At 38.0% G+C, this 21619-nt stretch overlaps 1 protein-coding gene across 1 annotated transcript in view; it reads right to left on the reverse strand.

Annotated features, from left to right (window-relative positions):
* AKAP6 (A-kinase anchoring protein 6) overlaps positions 1 to 21619 on the reverse strand; it is a 399793-nt gene that overhangs the window by 200056 nt on the left and 178118 nt on the right. Inside the window, exon 6 of the mRNA XM_067534299.1 lies at positions 20599 to 20721. Within this exon, the coding sequence (XP_067390400.1) occupies positions 20599 to 20721 (123 nt within the window). The remainder of the gene's footprint in view (positions 1 to 20598; positions 20722 to 21619) is intronic.

Here is a 21619-nt window from a genome sequence, read left to right on the forward strand (position 1 = left end):
CTCTTAACATGTCTGGATTTCTTTTAAATTTAATATTAATTCTGAAAATCTGGGTTCATAATTCTTTGTTATGAGATAATTACAATATCCTTGAAATGTTTTACCTTGTATTACTCATACATACTCTCAACCTTAAGTCCATTTTAACATGGTTTTTGTCTGGAAATTGATATTGCACCTAGCATACCTGGAAAGGTACAGACAAACTGATGGGAGTTTAATGAAGAGCAAAGAATATATGATTAAAAGGTGTAAGGGGCAGAGGAAAGATTCCAAGAACTAAATAAGATTAGCTAAATGATGATTAAGGGGAAGATGGAATATAAATGTCTATTTGTATTTCACAAGTGAGACCACCAAGGAGAAAGAAAACTTATTTAGCGTCAGTAAGTATAAGAGGGTATAATAGCTAGGACTAATGGAATTAAATTAAGAAGAAAGAAAATTTAAGCTAAACATCAGAGAAGTTTCTCTGACAATAAGATCTATTAAATTGTGTAATAATCTCCTAATGGAAAAAGTAAAAGCTCCATCTCTTGAGACATTAAAAACTAGACTGGAGAAAGCACTGGAGAATATACTATTTGGAACAATTCTGCACTGAAGGCAAGGAGGAATGGACTAGATGATCTTATAGGTAGTTTCCATCTTTTATTTCTCTGAGTCTATTTTATGCATGCCCCATCAAGCAAATTGAGATTACTAGTCTCAAAATCTTAGGATACAGAATACTAATTTTATATTTATGGACGTTAGGCATGAAAAAATATCATTAGATCCTCCAGCCTCCCTTTCCCAATTCAGAAGAGATCCCTACAGCATATTTTCTAGTACATCTTCATTCTAAAAGTCCCACATGATGTTATTTCTACCTCTTCCTTTGGGAAACTATTATACAATCTAATATGACTCTCTCATATTTTCTTGACATTCTGCCTACTCTTACTCATTCTCAGTTTCATTCTATTGTCTGAGCATCACACCTAATTTCTATTTTTTAACCCTACAACTATTAGTAAACTAGTATGTTTTTGCTTTGTCACCTCTTAGTTTTACCCAAATAGCTATTTTAAACTTTCCTCATAAATCAAATCTTTCAAGTCTCTTGATTATTTTTGATTCTCATCTCTGTACTCTCTCCCGTTTGCCAGTATATTTTCGGCAATGTGGTACCAAGATTTGAATGCATAATTTCAGGTGTGGAGCTGTATATAGAGAGGGATAATTATCTCTCTGCTCCATGATGGAAGGCCTCTGCATATGCAGCTCAAAATCATAATGGCTTTTTTTTTTTGGCTGCAAACATTTCATAATGTAAACTCATGTCAAATTTGCTACTCACTATCATCTCTAATCTCTTCCAGGTTTACGTCTTACAAGATTTCTTTTTGCTATTGAGTATGTGCATTTTAGATTGCCCACTACAATATTAGCCTGCAGTTTCCTAAACTTATTCTGTTTATTTTATGCTTGTGTTTCTAATCTTTCTAGGTTCAAATGTATTATTTCTTTGTACTGATTGGTGTTCACAACTCCTCCTAATTTAGCATCATCTGCAAATTTCAAAAACTTGTTGCTTACTCCCTTTTCCAGATAATTAACGAAGATACTAAAAATAATACTCATCTCTTCAGATCCCCAACTGAAATCTACATGTTGCTGTTTATTATTTCTGAAATATGATAACCCTATTTTTTTCATTCACATGACAAAGTTCCTATCCAAGCCAATTTGCATTCATTTTTCAAGTAAGATTTCATGGGACACAGCATCAAACTGCTTTATCTAAATTTAAATCCAAATACAATCCTTTTACCAACTGTTATGGTTCTAGGGCTGTGCGGTACTTTGACCCAACTCTGTCTCTTCCATGAGGAACCTTTCAAGCCACAGGTCATGCCTGCACTTCTGTCAGCCCCAATTTTATCTCACTCTTGGACTGGATCACCAAAGTACAGCGCCCCCAGTTTCCCAGAACAATATTACCTCCTGCACATCCAGCTGGGTTTGGCCCCTGTTATATATTTCTCTCCAGGAGCTTGTGACCCAGTATGAAACTGCAGTAACTCAGGACAGCTTTTTCAAAACAAGTATGATCAGTTTATCCAAAGGAACATCACAAACACTGGGACAAGAATTAAAATACGAGTTAAATGCACATTAACTTACTTAAACCTTGACTTTTCTTTGCCTCTTTTAGGTAGGCTCACAGCACTAGAGTGGGGCATCCCTGCAAACTCTGTCTCACAGTCTGATTCCTTGGTCAGTGCCTTTCCCTCTTAGCTCACGGCTTACACATTCCAAATACCCTTTTTTCAAGATTTCAAAGTTCCTGTGTCAGACTTGGGACCCCACACCTAGTCCAAATGGGCTTATGCATTTCTCTAGAGGAGACAGTGGACTCAAGTATTGTTCTTTTGAGCACCAGGCAATTGGACTGAAACTTCTTCTGGGTTCTCAGACAGCTGGGAAGAGCTCAAGCTGGACTTAACTCTTAGGATTTCATAGACTCAAACACATCATAATTTCTAGCCCCAGAGATGTGTGTGTCTGTGTGTATATGTATATCAAACATTCACACACATTAATGCAGACTACAACACATATTGCCCTCACATGCAACATCTTTGGGTACCATATTATACTAAATCTAAGAAAGGTTTATGGGCGACTGTGTTCTGTTCCACGGGGGAGGTTTCCCACAACTCCTCCAAGAACTAAAAGCAGTGGGGGGTGACTAAGGTAAGTCACTAAGACAAAACAACTTCAGAGAAATTCCAGTTATTTTGCATATACTGATTCAAATTGGGTTTTCCAGAGACTAGGAGACAAAGAAAGGATTTTTGGTATAAAAGGATGAGCTTGAACCGACACACTACCTTCATTCTGCTCCAATGAATGGATGGAACCTTCTCTTCAAGTGGGCTCCTCACCCCTGCAGAAGGATTGGGTAAATGTTGGTTTATTAGGGCCCCTAAGACTGATATGTGATTTTTGGTAAACTATAAGCTTGTGTATAGGAACTTATTCTGTTTTTTAAGTAATGTTTTTACATTAAGAATAAATGGGCTTGCTCAGAAAGAGCTGCATGGTAACTTGTAATTGCTGGCAATACACTGTTCATATAGTCCTCAGAGAGAAAGCAAAGCATACGTGCTAGTTGTTAGGGAGACTGGCTTGCTGGGGATATCACGATGAATGGCAGGGCTGTGCAGCTTTAAAACACAGCTGTTAGAAAGAATTCGGACAAGAGTCCCTGTCATAGAGGTGATGGCTGAAGACCTGAGACCTGACTGGGAACTCCTGGAGAGGGCCACAGAGGAGATACAGGTGCAATTACCCTGAAACTCTGACAGAAATTTTTCACATTCTTCACGCCAACTAAGGCCCTGATTATGCAAACATATATGTGAATAAATTTACTCATGCAAATAGCTTCAGCTTGGAACCTAACTTTGTAATTCCATCCAAAAAGAAAAAAAAAAAACCCTCAGCAATCAAATTTGTATGACAACACTTATTCTGTATAAGTCCTTATTGCTTGTGGCTAATAGTATCACTACCCTGCAGTGTTTTGTTTTTGTTTTTTAATTTTCATCAATTGTTTATTAGGAACGTGTAATTTAGATTTAAAATTTGGTAACTACCAAGATCATTCTTTCTTTACCTAAAAATAAGTCCTACATTTATTTTTCTCTAGTCTCTCACTTCCACCCTAATATTTAATTTTTTCAAAAAGGTATCTGTTGTTAATATAGAAAGCTAGCTATTTTCCTTAATACTCTAGCTTAGAGCACAATATCTTGATCAGTTGCTTTGCATATCATCACATTTTTAAGTATCCCAGACAATTTTAAGTCATCATTAATTTCAGCCCCCCTTTCATTTCAGGCCTGACTTACAGCCCATTAAAATCACTGGAAGAACTCCTACTGACTTACTGAGCATTGGATCAGAACCTTATTAATATATTGATTTTGAAAGGTGTTGAGTACCTGCATCTCTCATTGAGCTAAGTGGGAGCAGAAGTTGTTCATATCTTCTGAAAATAAGTTCATAATGGACATACTTTCTCCCAGGTTCTTTTCCCTTTGATATACTTTTTAAAAAATCTTCTTAATTCCTTTGGCCAGCAAGAAAACATTTTGCTTCTCTGCTGCTTGTTTCTCTTTCCTGTAAACCAAATTACAATGGCCTGATTCATTACCTGAATTCCACTGGTGGAACCCTGGCTGTGGAATTCCAGCTGTAGAAAGTCCCCCAGAAGAGGGAAAAGAGAGGCAGTGGGAGGCTTTGGCAATGACCAGAACAGCCACAAAGAGTCTGGCAGGTGATGGGGCCAACAGTCTGGGATGTGATAGATGAGAAATGTGCTGATTCAGTGCATCTCCCAGGCAGCAACTGCCAGCAGGACTCAATCTGGAATTTAAAGCTGTTTTCCCTAGGCAAACTTCTAAACCGCCATTCAGCATAGCTGCCCCAACAGTAGCAAAATTTGCAATATGTTGCCAAGTGGCCAACAGAATGGTCATAATTTCCAACTATCTGGCACCCTAACATCTATGGCTCTGCCATCTGGAAGGCATTGTAACATTCTATTTTCTTTAGCTGGGCCACAGATATCTTCTCCCAGTTTCCTAACTATGTAGTGACCATTCTGGATTATTTGCTGCCTCTTTCTTGCTACCGTCTCTCTCTCTCTGAGAGGAAGATTTTCAAAGGCCCATAGGGCAGGCTTAGGTGCCCAGTTCTCAAAGTCTTTCAATGGAATTAGGTGCCTAACCATCCTTTGTGCCTTTGAAAATGAACCCTAGATCATTGGTTGGCTACTGCCTGCCATAGGACTATTCTTGGTCTTCTCATGAAACTCCTATGTCCTCTCTCCAAGGGCAAAATATTGATTGTTGGCAACCAAGCAGGCCACATTCTCCTATTGCTCTTTTTGCACCTCCATAACATTCCCATGTATTGTTTAAACTTGTTCTGATTACCTTCCTCTGTTCTATACCCAATATTTTTCCCTTCCATCTCCCAGTGATATCAAAAGCTGCTAGAGACCCTGCACTGTTGCACCTGAGGTGCATATGTAGTCATCCCCTGGGGTTCATTCAGGGAAAGAAGCTTCATGGTTTCCACATTGAATTATCTTGACTCTGCCAGTACCCACTATTTTCTGATGACATGTTCAAAGGAGATTGTGCTTAATCATAAGTGAAATCCTCCCTTCAGATCTGCTCAGAAAATTTGAGCTAAGTGGTGGAAATGAAGACTTGTTAGGCTGTGCTATGGCAATATTTCTCCAGACTGTCTTATGTCACACAACATGTTTGCAGGTGCACTCCATTTATGTGGAAGCATGATATTCGGAAAGGGCTATTTTAACCACTACAAATTTCTAGTTTATACTGCCCTAACACCAGCAGAAAAGGCCAGTTCAAATTAAAAGGATTTTCTATCCCAGAGGCAAATATATGATGCACAGGAGCCACTGTAGACATGGAGTCACTAGGGTGCTGACCAGCCATATGTATATTACTCACATATACATTTGCTAATCCCATTGCACACATTAGCACTTAATAACACTATGTGGTTTTAGAACAATCCCTGAAGGATTTTAGTTCTATTAACATTATTTGGGAACTTGAGGTGGATATAATCTGCTTTCACATGTCTTTTGTAATTAAAAGGTAAACTGAAATGCCTATTTAACAAAATAAATATAATAAACAGCTTGAAATCCTAAATTATTAATTGAATACATGTGGAATTAGAAATGACAAACAAACACATAATAAAACATGAACAGAAATGTTTTTACCAGCCAAGACCTCAGTTCATGCCCCAAGGTTTCCATATTTCTACTGAAACAGCGGTGGCATTACTAACACCATAAACAGGGCAGGAGCTGTTTTAGGTGTGAGTGATATCATCCATCTCCTGTAAGAGACAAAACACTGAATCCCAAAGGGCTTGACCTCAGGTCTCGGCAGATAAGTGGCAGAAGAACAGATTTTAAATGCTGTTTTTAAATGTGATTATTTTTAATCTGTGCCACTATACATATATTCTCTTAATGTTTTAGTATCTTAAAAAGATTGTTGTTTGGTTTTTTTTAAATGCATTTTGGTTCACTTTACAAGACGGATTGTATCTACATTGTTCATATCAACACGCTGAAATTTTAAAAGACAGAATGAATACATCTAGAAATATAAATTAAAAATTACAGATCATTACATACTACAAGAGCATCTTGCAGTTTATTGAAAAACCACAAATCAATGTTTTCCAGACATGTCAAAGTCACTAGTTCATACTGATGACCCAGGATTGTAAAGAGAAGTATAAAGTTACCAGTGTGGGAATGACTATGCTAAAACTTGCTGACTGGACAAAAATCAAACCATTTTGTGGGGACTGTTCAAGTTCATTCAAATCTCAATGAAACTGGGGTTGTATTTTATCATAAACCTGCTGGATTCCCTGTTAATTTACCTGACCGGCTCCTTAGATGCCCGCCCAGCAGGCTGCTAAGAAGCCCAGGCCTGCCACAACGGCTGCTGTGGGACCAGGGACCCCAGGGCATCTAGTTCAGGGCTTGAACTGCCCTGGAATCAGGGACCCCAGGACTTTGGGGTCTACAGCTTCCACCAAGTACTGGGTCTCTATTCCCTTTCACACATTAAATTTTTTGGTTTTCATCCTGAATAGAGATGATTCTGAATTGGTCAATAAAAATAATAGTGTTAGACTTCTGCAAGGTGTTTGACTTGGTACTGTACAATATTTTCATTAAAAAAACTAGAACAATATAAAATTAATATGGCACACATTAAATGGATTAAAAACTGGCTAACTGATAGGTCTCAAAACATAACTGTAAATAGGGAATTGACATCAAGTGGGTATGTTTCCAGTGGGGTCCCTCCCTCAGAGATCAGTTTTTGGCCTTATGCTATTTAATGTTTTTCTCAATGACCTGGAAGAAACCATAAAATCATCACTGATAAAGTTTATAGATGACACAAAATGTGAGGGAGTGGTAAATAATGAAGAGGACAGGTCACTGATTCACAGTAATCTAGATCACTTGGTAAACTGGGTGCAAACAAACAATATGCGTTTTAATACAGCTAAATGTAAATGAATAAATCCAGGAACAAAGAGTGTAAAGCAGTACTTACAATATGTGGGGACTCTATCCTGGGGAGCAGTAATTCTGAAAAATATTTGGGGTTTGTGGTGAATAATCAGCTGAATATGAGCTCCCGGTGTGACTCTGTGGGCAAACAATTAACGCAATCCTGGGATATATAAACAGGGAAATCTCAAGTAGGAGTAGAGAGGTAATTCGCCTCTATCTTTGGCACTGGTGCAACAGCTGCTGGAATACTGTGTCTAGTTCTTGTGTCCATAATTCAAGAAGGATGCTGATAAATTGGACAGGGTTCAGAGAAGAACCATGAGAATGATTAAAGGATTAGAAAGCATGCATTATAGTGATAGACATTAAGAGCACAGTCTATCTAGCTTAACAAAGAGGAGGTTGTTAACAAAGAGGAGATTTGATTACAGTCTATGAGTATTTACATGGGGAACAAGTATTTAAATAATGAGCTCTTCAATCTAGCAGAGATAGGTATAACATGATCCAATGGCTGGAAGTTGGAACTAGACAAATGCAGACTGGAAAAAAGGCATAAATTTACAATGGTGAGAGTAATTAACCATTAGCACAATTTGCCAAGGGTTGTGGTAAATTCTCTATCACTTGACAATTCTTAAATTGGGAATGGATGTTTTTCTAAAAGTTATGCTCTAGGAATTATTTTGGGGAAGCTCTATGGCCTGTGTTATACCAGAGGTCAGAGTAGGTTATCACAAAGGTCCTGTCAGGCCTTGGAATCTATTACACCAAATTTTGAAAAATCAAAATCCTCTGAGAAATGGAATTACCTTTCTCCACCCAGCCCTACCTCTGAGCATACCCAGTGGGATTTAAATGTTTCCATAACTCTGAGCAGACTAAGTTTTTGTGTGTTTAATACAAATACTGGGCCAACAAACCTATGGTCTGCACATTTCCCCTATATAAGGGGAAATTATGTTTTAACAGCCTTATCACTCCCCCTACAAAGGCAATACACTTTATCCTGCAGCCACTACTGGATATATAAATACACTCTGAATGAGACACAATAGTGTCATAAGGCAATCTCCACCTGAAGCATCCTCCAACAGCAGGCTGCAGCAGAACAGGTGAGTCCTGTCTCAACTTCACTACTGTTCAAGTTAGGGTCCGATACAAAGCCTGCCTCTGAGCATAATTTATTCATATGCACCAGTGCAATGGTTCCTTGAAACCCTTGTAAAACACTTCTTCAATTCCCACAATAAACATATAAAAGATACAGCAGTTTTCTATTCCCCTCTGCAGGGACACCCACCCAAGGTCACCCACCCAAGAGTCCACCAGCACTCTGTTCTCACTTTCTTTGCTCTTGCTCCAGTGTCCCACTCTCCAGACCCTCTGCTGTGAATGACCAATCTCACGACTCTTCCACCACAGCCCCCAAATCAGGTCTCTCATGAGAAAGCTCCCCTAAAGTGTTCTATTCTCCAGTGCTCCCTTTCTGAGCGTCAAACCCTGCTCAGGAAATGTCCCTCTGGGACCAATCCCTTGTTCCTGGACTCTTTCTGCAGTTCTCTGCAAGGTCTTCACTCAGAGAGTTCCCCCTTTCCTGCAGTTTTCCACTCCCCAGGCTTCCTTGCCTGTGATTCCTATATCTACAACTGGGGATCCACCTTCTGGCTTCCCCTGACTAAGCTGGATCTTTTCTTTTTCTAGAAGCCTTTGCCCAAGCCTTCTGCTCTAAAGGGTTCCGCACTTTTGGTCAGTTCAAACCAACAGTTCTCTCCTCCAGCTCTCCTTAGAACTCAGTTTGCTCCCCAAGTATCCCTCACCAGCTCTCTGCTCTGACTCCATCAGCTCTCCCCTGCTGCTTCTTGACTCCTCTGGTCTCAGGTAGTTTTCACCTGGCCCTTCCAGACTCTCCCAAGCAGCTCTCACCTGCTCCTTTTCCTGACTGACTCCTTGGTCAGTTCTCAAGCATCCTCCTCTCCTATCCCATTCCTTTGTCTTTATATGGTCCAGGTGCCTCCTCGTAACCCCAAATGGGAGGCACACAAGTCACAGGTGCATGGGCCTCCACTCTTTCTTAAAGGAGCCTGTCAACCTGTGACAACTAGTAAAACAACAGATTAATTCAAAACACAATTTTCAAAAAGAAAATTATAACTAACCCCTGGAGTTATTCTTCATAGAGAGGTAAAATGTCTTCAGTACATGCAAATACCTATAGACATAGAACTTAGAAGACTTCACAAACCTCAAAAGCAAATAGAGTTTGCACTTTATAACTCATTCTCCTCTTTTCTTCAGTGGGAGCAGGGAGTTTAAAAAGAGGTAGAACTGTGGGAAGGTCTTTTCTGAAATTCAGATTACCCAGTTGGTCTAATCAGCTTGTTCTCTGGTTCAGCTCCTCCCCTCCAGGGAAATCTGATGCATCTGGATCCTCCAAAGACAGCCCCAGCTCAAGTCTGGGTCAGCTTGTCTGTTATAATAATCGTCCTTGTAGCGTATTAGGCAGCAGCAGTCAATGTCAAGTCACCCTACAAAGGAAGTTTGGTATCTACAGCTCTGGAAAGGAGCAGGTCTAGAAAAAATGGAATGGCTGCTCTTGGGAGCTTTGTAACTCCTGAACCTTGTAGGAATTTAGTGAAGAAGTTAATGTGATGCTGTTCCCTTCCACAATGTAAAACACCCTGAAGTAAGCTTTAGAAGCAGCAATCTGCAGGCGCAATGCCAGGACAGTGAAGAGACCATTTTCCTTCACAGAGGTCACAAGACTTGCATAGATTCTATAGCATCCATGGGTTTGGTGGTGGGGATGGGGTGGGCAGAAAGGGGGCTGCTGCATCCATAGGGTTGGGAGGGCAAACTTTCCCAACAGAGCATATGAAAGTCTTGTGCCAGTTCCTGTCCTTTACATGAGGATAATGCACATAGGAAGCTATTTTAGATCTTTTACAAACCTATCCTTCAAGTGTAATATTTCTAAGTTGGACAATAGAGTTACCAGGGTCTGTGAATCACAAAGTATCAGAAATACTTAACTTTTATTTAATTACAAAAATACGATTCAAAGGAGCTAGATACCAAAACAACAGTCTAACCAGCTTAGAAATCACTACTTTCTCACTAGCAGCTATTCTACAAAGCTCTGTTGCAATTGATGTATTAGCCTGCATCTAATTCATACACTACAGACAATATTTCATTTTTTCTATTCTCAGGCACTTCTAGCCGAGGAATACAGAAACTCACAAAGAGATCATTAACCCTTTTGTGACAAGTTTAATAAGTCAGGCAATAGACACAAGTAATGGTACACATGCATCTTCCTGGTGTTTCAATGACGTTTGCTTTCTTTTACTTTACTTTTACCACAATGAGTCCCTAGTGCTTGACTGCATTATTTAACATCCTAGATTTGTAGCTTATATAACTGATTAGTATACTCTGTGGACTGTCTTCTGCATAAAATGACATGCATTTAGGGATGCATGTAATGTTCTTTCCAGATCAGGGCAATAAGTTCAAAAAGCCAAATTATCAACAGGTTAAATGGATTAAAAGTGAATTCTCCTGAGGGGAGAGATAATAGTCCACTGTACGGCTCTAACTCTTAAGCACCATCATTCTGAAGATAGTACAGTATATCAAGGAAAAAAATCTAAATATGCTGCCATGAGAAATGAAGTTATTTACGTTGTTCTGCTGCATTGATGTTTTGGAGGCTTTAGTTCCTTTAACAAAAAACAAAAAATACCAAAAAACCGAACACCTCCACTTCCAAAAAAACCAACAACAAAAACCATACAAAACAACCAAACTGAAACCGCAGAAGATTAGCCACGGGCATTTGTATTAAAGCTTGTTTTCAAAGTGTACAAATGCTTAAATCTACAAATGCTACAAATCTGCATTTTCCTGAAAATGATATTTTTGAGGGACAGAATTTTTTGTTTAAAAAATACCAGACTGGTTGCAAACTGATGATTAATCATCATCATCAATCATTAAGATATTGTTGCAATTTCACACAATTTCTTAGAGGTAAAATACTGCCTATTCTCTGCGTAAAACTGTTCACTTTTTACAGCTAAGAAAGATACTCATGTTATTGAGGGGAGTGGGAGGAAGATGGAATTCTGATACCAGAGAGATAAGATTTCATATTAGGTTGTCCAACATGAAAACATGATTGTTCCAGTTTTGCAGCCTTCATCTCATTGTCTCATGAAAATGGAATAATACATTTTAAATTCAAGTATAACTTTAATATCTAAATTATATGATAAATAATGTCCACCTGGCTTAAAATCTTATCATAAAAATAGCACTAGTTTAGTCTTCCATTATTTGCTCCCTTCTGTTCAGTGTAACTGTGTCCACAGATATATTTTTTTCTTGGTTCCCATTCAGACCAGTAGAAATAGCCTGGTGGCTCTGGAAAAAACTACATTTTTGGCAATTCAATTGCATATGGTTCAAATTCTTTGCTGCATACTTGCGAACTTCTTTTGAGTAAGTACATTGTGGAAAACCACGTTCTATCACGTCAGGGCTACAGAACAATTAGAATAGTATTTCTACCATGAACAATAGATGTTAAAAGGCAGATGTGTTTGTGGTTAAAATTTTGTTAAATATGCATATGTATTGTCATTTGTTGTGGAGCCGATGTTATTTAATTGTAATTTTAGAGAAATTCATGACATATGTCACTTCAACCTGTCACTCAATCTAGCCCAGAATGTTAAAAAGAATGGAGGAAATCATCCACTAGATGCTGGTGGAAGTGGAACTGTCCATAAATTAATGTAATGCCCTTTTAGCCCTGTTTTTATACTATCTAATTGCTTCAGGGCTCTTCCAGAGCTATTTGTAACCCATCTAAAACTCCTGAGTGGTCTCTCAGTTAGAAAGATTATGAATGTGAATATCGGCCTTTATGTGGTCATAAAAATATACTTTATTTTGGACAAAGGACAACCCTTCTTCCATCTCTCTAGAGATCACTATTGTCAAAACTCCTGTATCTGGCTATAGAGGTGACTTTTGAAAAAAAGAAGGAAGATTTTTATGAAGTATAGAGAGCAGATCTAAACTCTCTTCCATAGAGGAAAAAAAATCACTGGTGTGGACGAACTGGTGTATGAGCTTTTATACAATTTATTTTAAATGTTAGTAATATTATTCTTTTGTGATAATTCAAGAGTGACCAATGAAAGAAGAGGGTGAAGGAACTGGGAGGGTTAATTATGGGGAAACAGATTGTTTTCTATAGAGTTCCACACAAATACTACATTAAGATAGCATTAAGTGTGGGAATACATAGGACTAAATTGGAGTAAAACATTCCAGGGATAAAACAAGGATTATAAGATTAGGAAATTCAGAATTAAATGTTCAGAAATCCAAATGTGTGAAGGTATGGAAATGCACAGTTAAGGCACCCAAACAATCTTAACTTTGCCCTATAGTGGCACCATATAACAACAATACAATTATGATTAATGCATAACAGTGTTTGTAGTATTAGCTTTGATTAAACACAACTCATTAGATTTTTCCAAAAATTCTCCTTCATACGACTCATGAAGTATTGCCAGTTTCAAAATGGCTGCCATCTCATATTGTTCTGAAAAGGACTGAGGTCATATGATATCTTTCAAAATTGTTCCCAATAGGAATCCTCTATGCTGGTAGGAGAAAGAAGGGAGTTCTGCAATTAACTGGTAAATGATGAATTCTGGTAGCTATCTTTTCCTAAGGTTAGTCTCACAGAGAACAAGGGGAGGTGATAGCCATTTTGAACAAGGGCAAATATTCATGGAATTCTCTGACGAATATTATTCTTCAGCTGCTGCTAAAGAAAGACTTTCACTTATGAACAAAATGGCAAAAAATTACTATTAATCCTATAAAATACTTCAAATGTGGCCTCTGCAAATGATTTCAGTGAGATTTAGCTATATGGGACATTTGAAGAATCTGTTTATTCCATTAATGAGATTATTAGGACTAAAATGCATGATACCCAATTCCAACTTCTTAAAGGATCCATTTTTAATTAATTTAATTAAAATGAATTAACAGATTTATTTGTAAATTATCAGAAAATTAACTTTATACTCAAAGAGTAAGTGCTCTAATTTTGTGAAAGATACACTGTATTTTACATTCATAACAGAGGTTGAATCCCTTCTGTAAGGACAATAAACTCAATTTTAATTATAGATCTGTGAAAACCCCTTGTATAAGCTATACAATGGGGTCAAGGGAGGATCTTTTATGTTTCCTATCCTTTCACATAATCAGAAGGGGCCAAGTCCAGAACTTAATTACTGTGAAAATTGTTATGTCACTAAAGGTCATTCCTGCAACTTTGGAAAAGTTTACAAAGTTTTATACATAGATAAATCAACCTTAGTTTTAATAAAAACACTTTGCATTTCTATACCACCTTTCACCTGAGGATCTCAAAGTGTCTTATACACATAAATTAAGGTTCATAAATCTCTGTGAGGCAACCAAGTATTGCAAAAATTTAAGAACATAAGAATAGCTATTCTAGGTCAAACGAGTGGTCCATCCAGCCCAGTGTTCTGTCCTCCAACAATGGCCAGTGTCAGATGCTTCAGAGGGAATGAACAGAACAAGGCAATTATCATGTGATCCATCCCCCGTTGTCCAATCCCAGCTTCAGGCAGTCTGAGGTTTGGGACACCCAGAGCATGGGTTGCGTCCCTGCCCATCTTGGCTAACAGCCATGGATGGATTATCTTCCATGAATTTATCTATTTCTTTCCTAAACTCAGTTCATATTTATAAGAACATAAGAATGGCCACACAAAGATGGGTAAACTGAGAGATGGAGAGATTAAGGCAATAATGTCCCATCTTCAGTGCCTCAAGTTATTCACCTAAATCCATATTTAGGCACCTAATAAGTAGACTGGTATTCAGAAGTGCTGAGCATCCACAATTCCTATTAAAGTCAACAGGAGTTCAAGCTACTCAGTACCTCTAAAAATCATGCCTCTGATTTAGATGGATATGTATATGGATTCAGGAGTCTACTTTTAGACACCAAGTTTGAACATATTGACCTAAGCAATGTATCCAAACTTACAAAATGAATCAATGATGGATACAGAAGCAAGAGTCTTGGAGTCCATGCTTTCAGCGCTCTGCTCTAATCACCTTCCAAAATCCCCTTTTACAACAATGACTTTCAAAGCACAAAAGAAAATGACTCAGGCTACTCTACACAACTGAAAATAAATGTTTTCTGGTCTCCTTCAACAAAATACAAAACGCTTAAAATATGACAATCTAAATGTTGGCATCTGAATATTAACTGTGTTTTGATAGACAATTTCCTAATATGCTAGGGGAAAGCTTTGAGATCAGCCATCGCCTTAATTATAATTACTTTAATTAGCTCGCTATTTTTCCTTTTATCATTGTAACAAATTATCATTCAGATCTGTCTATATCAAATAGAATCATGAAAAGAAAGAGAACAATTCCAGTAATTCTTGACACAAGAAGAAGAAAGTCTGAATATGTTAAGTAGTTAAAAATATAAATATTATAAGCTACAGAAATTGTCAGATAATTGGACCAAACCCTTTACAAGGTATGAGATGAACAAATATATCTCAGAAGAAGGGGGGTCATATAGAAGAAGAGACAGAAAAATAAATATTCAGTAGAACAGATTTGTCACTAAAGAGGTACATGGGATCTTTTCACTGATAACCCAGAATATGTGTTCTTCTTAAAGTTAAAAAGCATTGCAACAAATTATTTTAAACGAGGTGATGCTGCACTCTTTGTCCCTCACCGGTTATCTAGTGCTAGGTATGAAACAGGACACAGAAGCACTAGTGCCTAAAGATCCAAGTGCACATGAAAGGAAGTCATATAATTAGGAAGCCAACATGAGCAAATCAATAAAGCAAAGTACCATGCTAGTAACAAATGATAAAGGAAAGATTATAATATCAAAAACAGTAGACCCCAGTGAATTTAACAGTTTAAAAATACTTTTTATCTGAGTCCTTCTCAAAAGTCACTCTCATAGCCTCACTTGCTTCTTTCTGTGTTCTAATAAAAGCCATGGTTTCTTCTGGGGAATGAAAGTGATAATGTGTCCACTTCAGCAAACTCGTAAATGGGCAGGATAAAGGACATTAGTTTGAATTCTTATTTGTTAGGCTGATAAGAAATTCATTTGGTTTCAGAAGCGAGGTAGTATAATCTAGATAGATGCTTTCAGTTCATGAGCTGACTTCAGGATGCCATTTTTTATTAAACTGATCTGCAAACCACCAAAACCTATGCATGAAGTCTGTTTAGACGCTAATTTTGATCATGGAACCAATGGACAGAAATCACCATAACTGTAACAAGAGTTACGAAAAGTAAAGCAAATCAGAAACCATTTTTCAAAAGTTCTTTCTTGGTAAGATCTTTCTATATGCTCAGTAAATCCAACAATCATCAAGGTTCTCTTATACAAGCTGTATTATCTAACTCATCAACTTTATTTCTGTGTGAAGTATTATCTTGCTCCACACAAGCTTTATAGTTTCATGTTCTAAATCAGTTTCTAAATCTACTACTCAAAGGTCTAAAGCAATTTTCCAACTGAGGGGTGGGTAGTCCCCTCTTGGAAGCCCCAGGCCTGTGAATTGGGGGGGGAATATCCCATATTTGAAGTTTTTCCCCCAATGTAAATATGTTCCTATGGCTTTGGATAAAGCAGTAGCTGGCTCCGTGAAAACTCACTCTCCATGTGAGCCTGTTCCCTCAGTGGCCCCTACTAATGCTGCTGGCCAAAAAGAGAAGCTCACATGTACAAGATTACAGGCTCAGGCAGTAGTTCACAGTACCAAGCTTCAATCCTCTGCCACAGTAGCATCCAGCTAAGCTGCAAGAGCATGTGTTACCCAGCCCCATGGAGCACCTGTTGATGCCACCACCTCAAGCAGTGGGTGGTCTTCAGCTGCCTGGGAAACAGGGATCAGAAGCCACAAAATACGACAGCACATTAAAAAAAGAATTAGAAGGAAAAATATAAAATAGAGGAAAAAAAGAAGAAACGGAAAAAGTGAGAGAAAGAAAAAGGCAGGAAAAATGATGGTGGCAAATGTGTCAGTACATAAGCATAATGTTACCCTTATCTGAATCACTCTCTAAAAAAGTATCCACATTTTTACATACACTTTTCTGATTTGCTTTGCAATTTATATATGGACTTCTCCATTGTTGGTCATCTTTTTCAACTATTCTGCTTATGAAAGTATTTTCCTGTCTTCCCAGTATCTGAGATTTGTGTGGTTGGATGCTATCATTGCCACCATCACCCATTTTCCTAGAGTTGAGAGTATCTTAGAGCCTCTGAATTGTCAGTGAGGAAGTAAAAGACTGGTCCCTTCAGAGAATGACTACTTTTTGACAAATACCTTGCCAATGTTTCTAGGTCCATGCCCAGATAAGTGGTTCTCAGTGTTTTTCGTACTTGGACATTCATCCCAACTAGCTCATATAGCTAGAACTCTCCTCCTATGTAACAAAATGGGTGGTCGTAACCCCAGGTTGAGAACTCCTGTTCTAGATCACATTTGCATCTTTTTGGAGAGGAGGGGCAGTGTGAATGGTTGGACTGAGGCCTATTTTGTAGAGTTTTAACAGGACCAGTTAAGCCTTTCTATAACTAAAGCATAGGCACCTTAAGTTGGTGTCTCCAAGTGGTTCTATATGCTTTTCAGTTATTGCCAGTATTCTTTTATATCTATATGTATGTATGAATTAATTAACATTGTCATAGGAGTGTGCACAGAACTGTTATTTTTCACCATTTGAATTTTTAGAAGAGGTGCTAGATACATACAAGGTGCTAGATTGACAAGATTAGACAAATCTCTCTTCTAGTTGCAGAACCCAGAGTATGGTCAGCAGCAGTGCAAGATTCCCTATTCCACTAATTTGCACCAACCCTGATCTGAAAGACCAACTCATCTGAAAAAAGTTATTCGTGATGCCAATCCAATCCACGCTGAGAAGAATGTGAGCAGAAGTGTACATTTTTATTTTTTTTTCCTTGTGATATGGACTTTCTTTTTTCCACTAGTAACTGGACTGAGATTAATAGTTAATTTCATGTAAACCTGGCTGACCTTTGTTCACTAGCATCTTAGCTTGGATTTAGACTAGTTGCCTATAATTAAAAGATCTCTTATCCCTTACCAATCCTTATGGTTCTCCATTTCTACATAGAGCTAAAAGTGTGTTCCATGTGAGTGGTGCTAACTTTATTTATTTATTTTAGCAAAGGGAGAGTTAAAATTCAGCTTTAATATTCAAATAATTTAAATTCAATGGTCACATGCTGAGGTCCTGAGATGATGGTCCAGAAGCTGACATGACAGAAAATTTAAGAGGTCTCTTGAAGCCTGTTAACAGTATAATCTTTGCTAGAGCATCCTCAGCCAATAGACAAAAAAGAAGCAAATTAACCTTTCCCTCATCTGTGCTTATTTTCTTCCCTGTATGTGGCAACAGTAGGGAGTTAAGTAGCAAGTACAAAATATTCTGTTTTATTGACACAACTCCCTATTGTGGCTATGTATTCCAGGAAAAGCAGGGCCACGTGCAGCAATGATAATCTGAGCAAGAGCCTTTTCTGCACTAGCACACTTTGTTGCCATATTACACCATCTGGTAGGACTATGGTAAAAATACCTAAGTCATATCTATGTTGCAACTTCTACTGCTGGTACTCCTAGAGGAGCTGGACCAATGGTGGATTATCACAACTGGATGCCAGAAACCCTGAGGCAGTGCTCTGGACCTGATGAGTCTGGACCCTCACTTAGGAGTGAATCTGCAAGGTATTGAGTGCCCTCTATTCAAAAGACATGAAGAGAAGCTGGTGGCATTTGAACTTGCAGAATCTCTCTGGTAAAAGAAGAAACTTTGAGGGAGGTAAGCCCCACCTCCCTCCAAGCCCTTGATCAGCATTCATTTAAAATGCTAAATCAAGAGGAACTTAATGTGAAAATGTGAATTGAAGTTCATATACTTCTGTTTAAACACAGATTAGAATTTCTGTCAGAGCAATACCAGTGAAAAGTTGACATTCTAATCACTATGAATAACTCTATTTTCCTATTACAAAAATATCCCTTATTTTAATAATTCAATCTTCTATTGCATAGAAAGGAATATGATAGCATATGTTTCCCTAAATCCCAGGAGAAATGAGGTTGTAGGGTCACTATTGCTTTTCCATGCTGTTCAACAAATTGTTTACATAGACTGACAGTATACATGCCATCAAGGTATTCACAGACTAAAATTGCAGTGTATTATATACTCTACTGTTTTATGGTAGGATTCTGAAAAAAAATCTTGTTTCATGAAAATGACCCCCCAGAAATCTGTAACATACTCCATGCATCATGAACCCTCTGGTGATAGATTTTTAATGGCTTTAAAATAATCTATCTAATGAAATGATTGACAAAGGTATAAGGCTCAGTTGTGATCCCTTCTGTGCATCTGTTCAGAGAAGTGAGGGGGTTTAAGGGGCCCACATACTCTTCTGTGCAGGCTACACAAATTGAGATCCTGAAGGAGAAAAGCAGCCACCACCAGGCTGCTCCTGTCCATCCCACACTGGTGGATAGCGTATGCACAGGCAGGAGTAGAGAGAAGGCAATTTTGGTTCCAACTCTCTCAGTGCACTGGCCCACGCTCTGGAGCTGGGTCAGACTTTCTAGTAATCTGTGCTAGCAAGAGGACTGGTACAAATGACTTCCCCCATGGAGCAAGGGGGAAATAGGAACTACAAGTCACAGCCTTGTCTCTGCCCTGCTCCTGGGACAGCACAGCTATGTCAATCCAGCGCAGAGAAAGCCATCTTCCTGAGAGATCAATGGTGCAGAGTAGGAGTGAACAAACTGAAATGACCCAGGACTTTTAGACTTCGATCCTGCAACATGCGGTGCATGGTCAGATCCCTGTGCTTGCATGGGGCCCTGGTGAAGTCTATGGGGCTTCATGTTAGCCCAGAGGAATCTTTGTAAAATACATTGCAGGACCACAAACGCTTTCATTCAGGGACTGTCAATTACTATCTATATGTGTACAGTGCTTAGCACAATGCCTCTAGGCCCTACTATGATGGAAATGATTAACAACAATAAAGGGCATGAAATATGTCATTTCATACTTGAAAGTTGGAGATCAGAGAGTTTTAAAGTTCTGGCAAGGTGAAGTTCCATTTTTTTTAACTGGATAATTTAATGGTTGTCAGACTATTACATTCACAGAAATAAACAAACAACAGACTTTACGTTATCAGGATATTGAAACTCACTGATTTCCAATGTTTTGAAATGGATAAACTTATTTATTTATTTTTGTTCCTACTCTGCATTATCCAATTGGGCCACGTAAGAAGATTCATTAACATTTTTTAAAACTATTTTGAAAATTAATTCTACCACACACACACAGATTTTATTTCATACTTTTGCTGGAGAGCTGATATGCCCATAAATCCCAGGACTTTTCCTTTAAGGAAGCATTTTCATTATTATTTATATTGCATTAGTAGCAAAGGTCTAAATCAGGAATGGGACTCTCTTACATCATACAACAGATAGGAAGACATGGCCTCTGCCCCATATGTTTGATGATAGTGTGAAAAATCAAAGCATGAGGTTTTCAGAATCTAAAATCTCATTTCATCTGACATGGTTGCTTTTCATATTTTACTACAGTTCAACTACTGTAGTTTGTTTTCACCTCCTTATAACCAGTATCAGCTGTTAGAAGTATTCAGTAAAAACCTCATGAGGCTTATCCAATCTATAATTCTTGCCTGTAATATATTCAGAGGTTTATTTCTCCAAGTGTTTTCTACTTCCACCCGTTTTGGTTTTTTTGCACAAGAGCAAGGATAGTGACAGTTACATGACAGAAGATGCACATCAGCTAAAATGACTGAAATAATAATTTCAAATATTTTATTTAAATCATTCTGTCTCATGGTTTAAAAATGTGGAAGACAGAAAAAGAAGGGTTTTTCTTGATAAATGAGAGCTTCATTAATACTGGCCAGTAGAAATATAATTTTACTTTTACCTTTTTTTATTTCCTTTTTCTTTCATTTTGAGGATAATTGCTGAATTGCAATATAATTTTTTTCTAATTTCATTTTCGAAGAGAGCTTTTTGCTACACACACAATGGTTGCTAAAGAATACAGGAAATTTTGTTTTCTTTTAGAAGGTGAATTTGTTAGGATTTTGAAAAATACAATTTACAACACTGTAAATATTGCATTAAAATATAGGTGTTTACTAGTAATTAGAAAAAATAATCTACTAACAAAAAGCACAGCAGAACACTTCAATTACTGATAGCAATCGCAATATAATTTTGTCCTACCAAGTGTGTCTCAAGGTACAGTTTAAGGCTGTCTGTCTCTGCTTTAGGAGGAGTCCAATTCTCTGTCGTTTCCATGGCTTCATTTAACCAGTGAATGAATTCATCCAGCTTGCTTACAAACCCCTTACCAGATAAGAAAAAAGAAAGAACAAGAAAAGCATATTTGTTAGTACAATGACAATCTGGAAAAAGCATGCTCTTTATTTTTTTAAACCGGTAGAACATTGCATAGTGAAACCTTGTCCTCAACATCCATGCAAAGAATGATAAAAATTGGTTGGTGGTCTTCTGATAAAGGATGATCAAGACTGTACCCAGTGTGTTTTGGGGTAATCTAAGGTGGTCTCTTGGGACAGGTCAGTGTAAAAGATTCATTAGATTGTGGTGAGATGAAGAAACAATGGAGTTTTAAAGTGAGGGGGATTAGTATGAGAGGTGTGAGGCCTGGGTTATGATAAAGGATGTATTGGAAGCCCCTATTCAGGCAACCAGATGTGGCAGCTGCATCCCTTCTAGCAATATACAAGGCTGAATGTGTAGCATTTAATGTAAAGACTGCTGGTCTTTTCTCACAGGCACTATTAAATGATCTGATTAAGGATGATGTCCCTGACTTTACATGACTGGACAAGACTATAGGCCCATTCTGTGTGCAGATAACTCCACCAGAGTCTTCTGTTCAGCATAAGTCAAGGGAAGGTCAAGGGATAGTGTGGCCATGATGTTTACATCAGCTTAAAATGGATCTTGAAGAGTATGTTCATCTAATATGACCATGCCAGAATTGGGTTAAGACAATGTTAGCACTTGTTTATGGCACTCAGCACTCTTGTATCTGAGCACCTCCCATAAATTAATTGAAACATGCCCTCAACTCTGTGAAGTACCAAAGTATCATCCTATTTTCCCTTTTGTATAAATGATTTAATATTCATTGGAACAGGAGGAATGAAACCAGGGTCTCCCTCCCTCCCATGTGAATGCCTGGGTTCAAATTCCTGTTCCAGGTGAATGCCCTAAC

Source organism: Emydura macquarii, unplaced genomic scaffold (assembly GCF_026122565.2).
Source record: "Emydura macquarii macquarii isolate MOO-44397 ecotype Brisbane River unplaced genomic scaffold, CSIRO-AGI_Emac_v2 contig_374, whole genome shotgun sequence".
Taxonomy (NCBI): domain Eukaryota; kingdom Metazoa; phylum Chordata; order Testudines; family Chelidae; genus Emydura; species Emydura macquarii.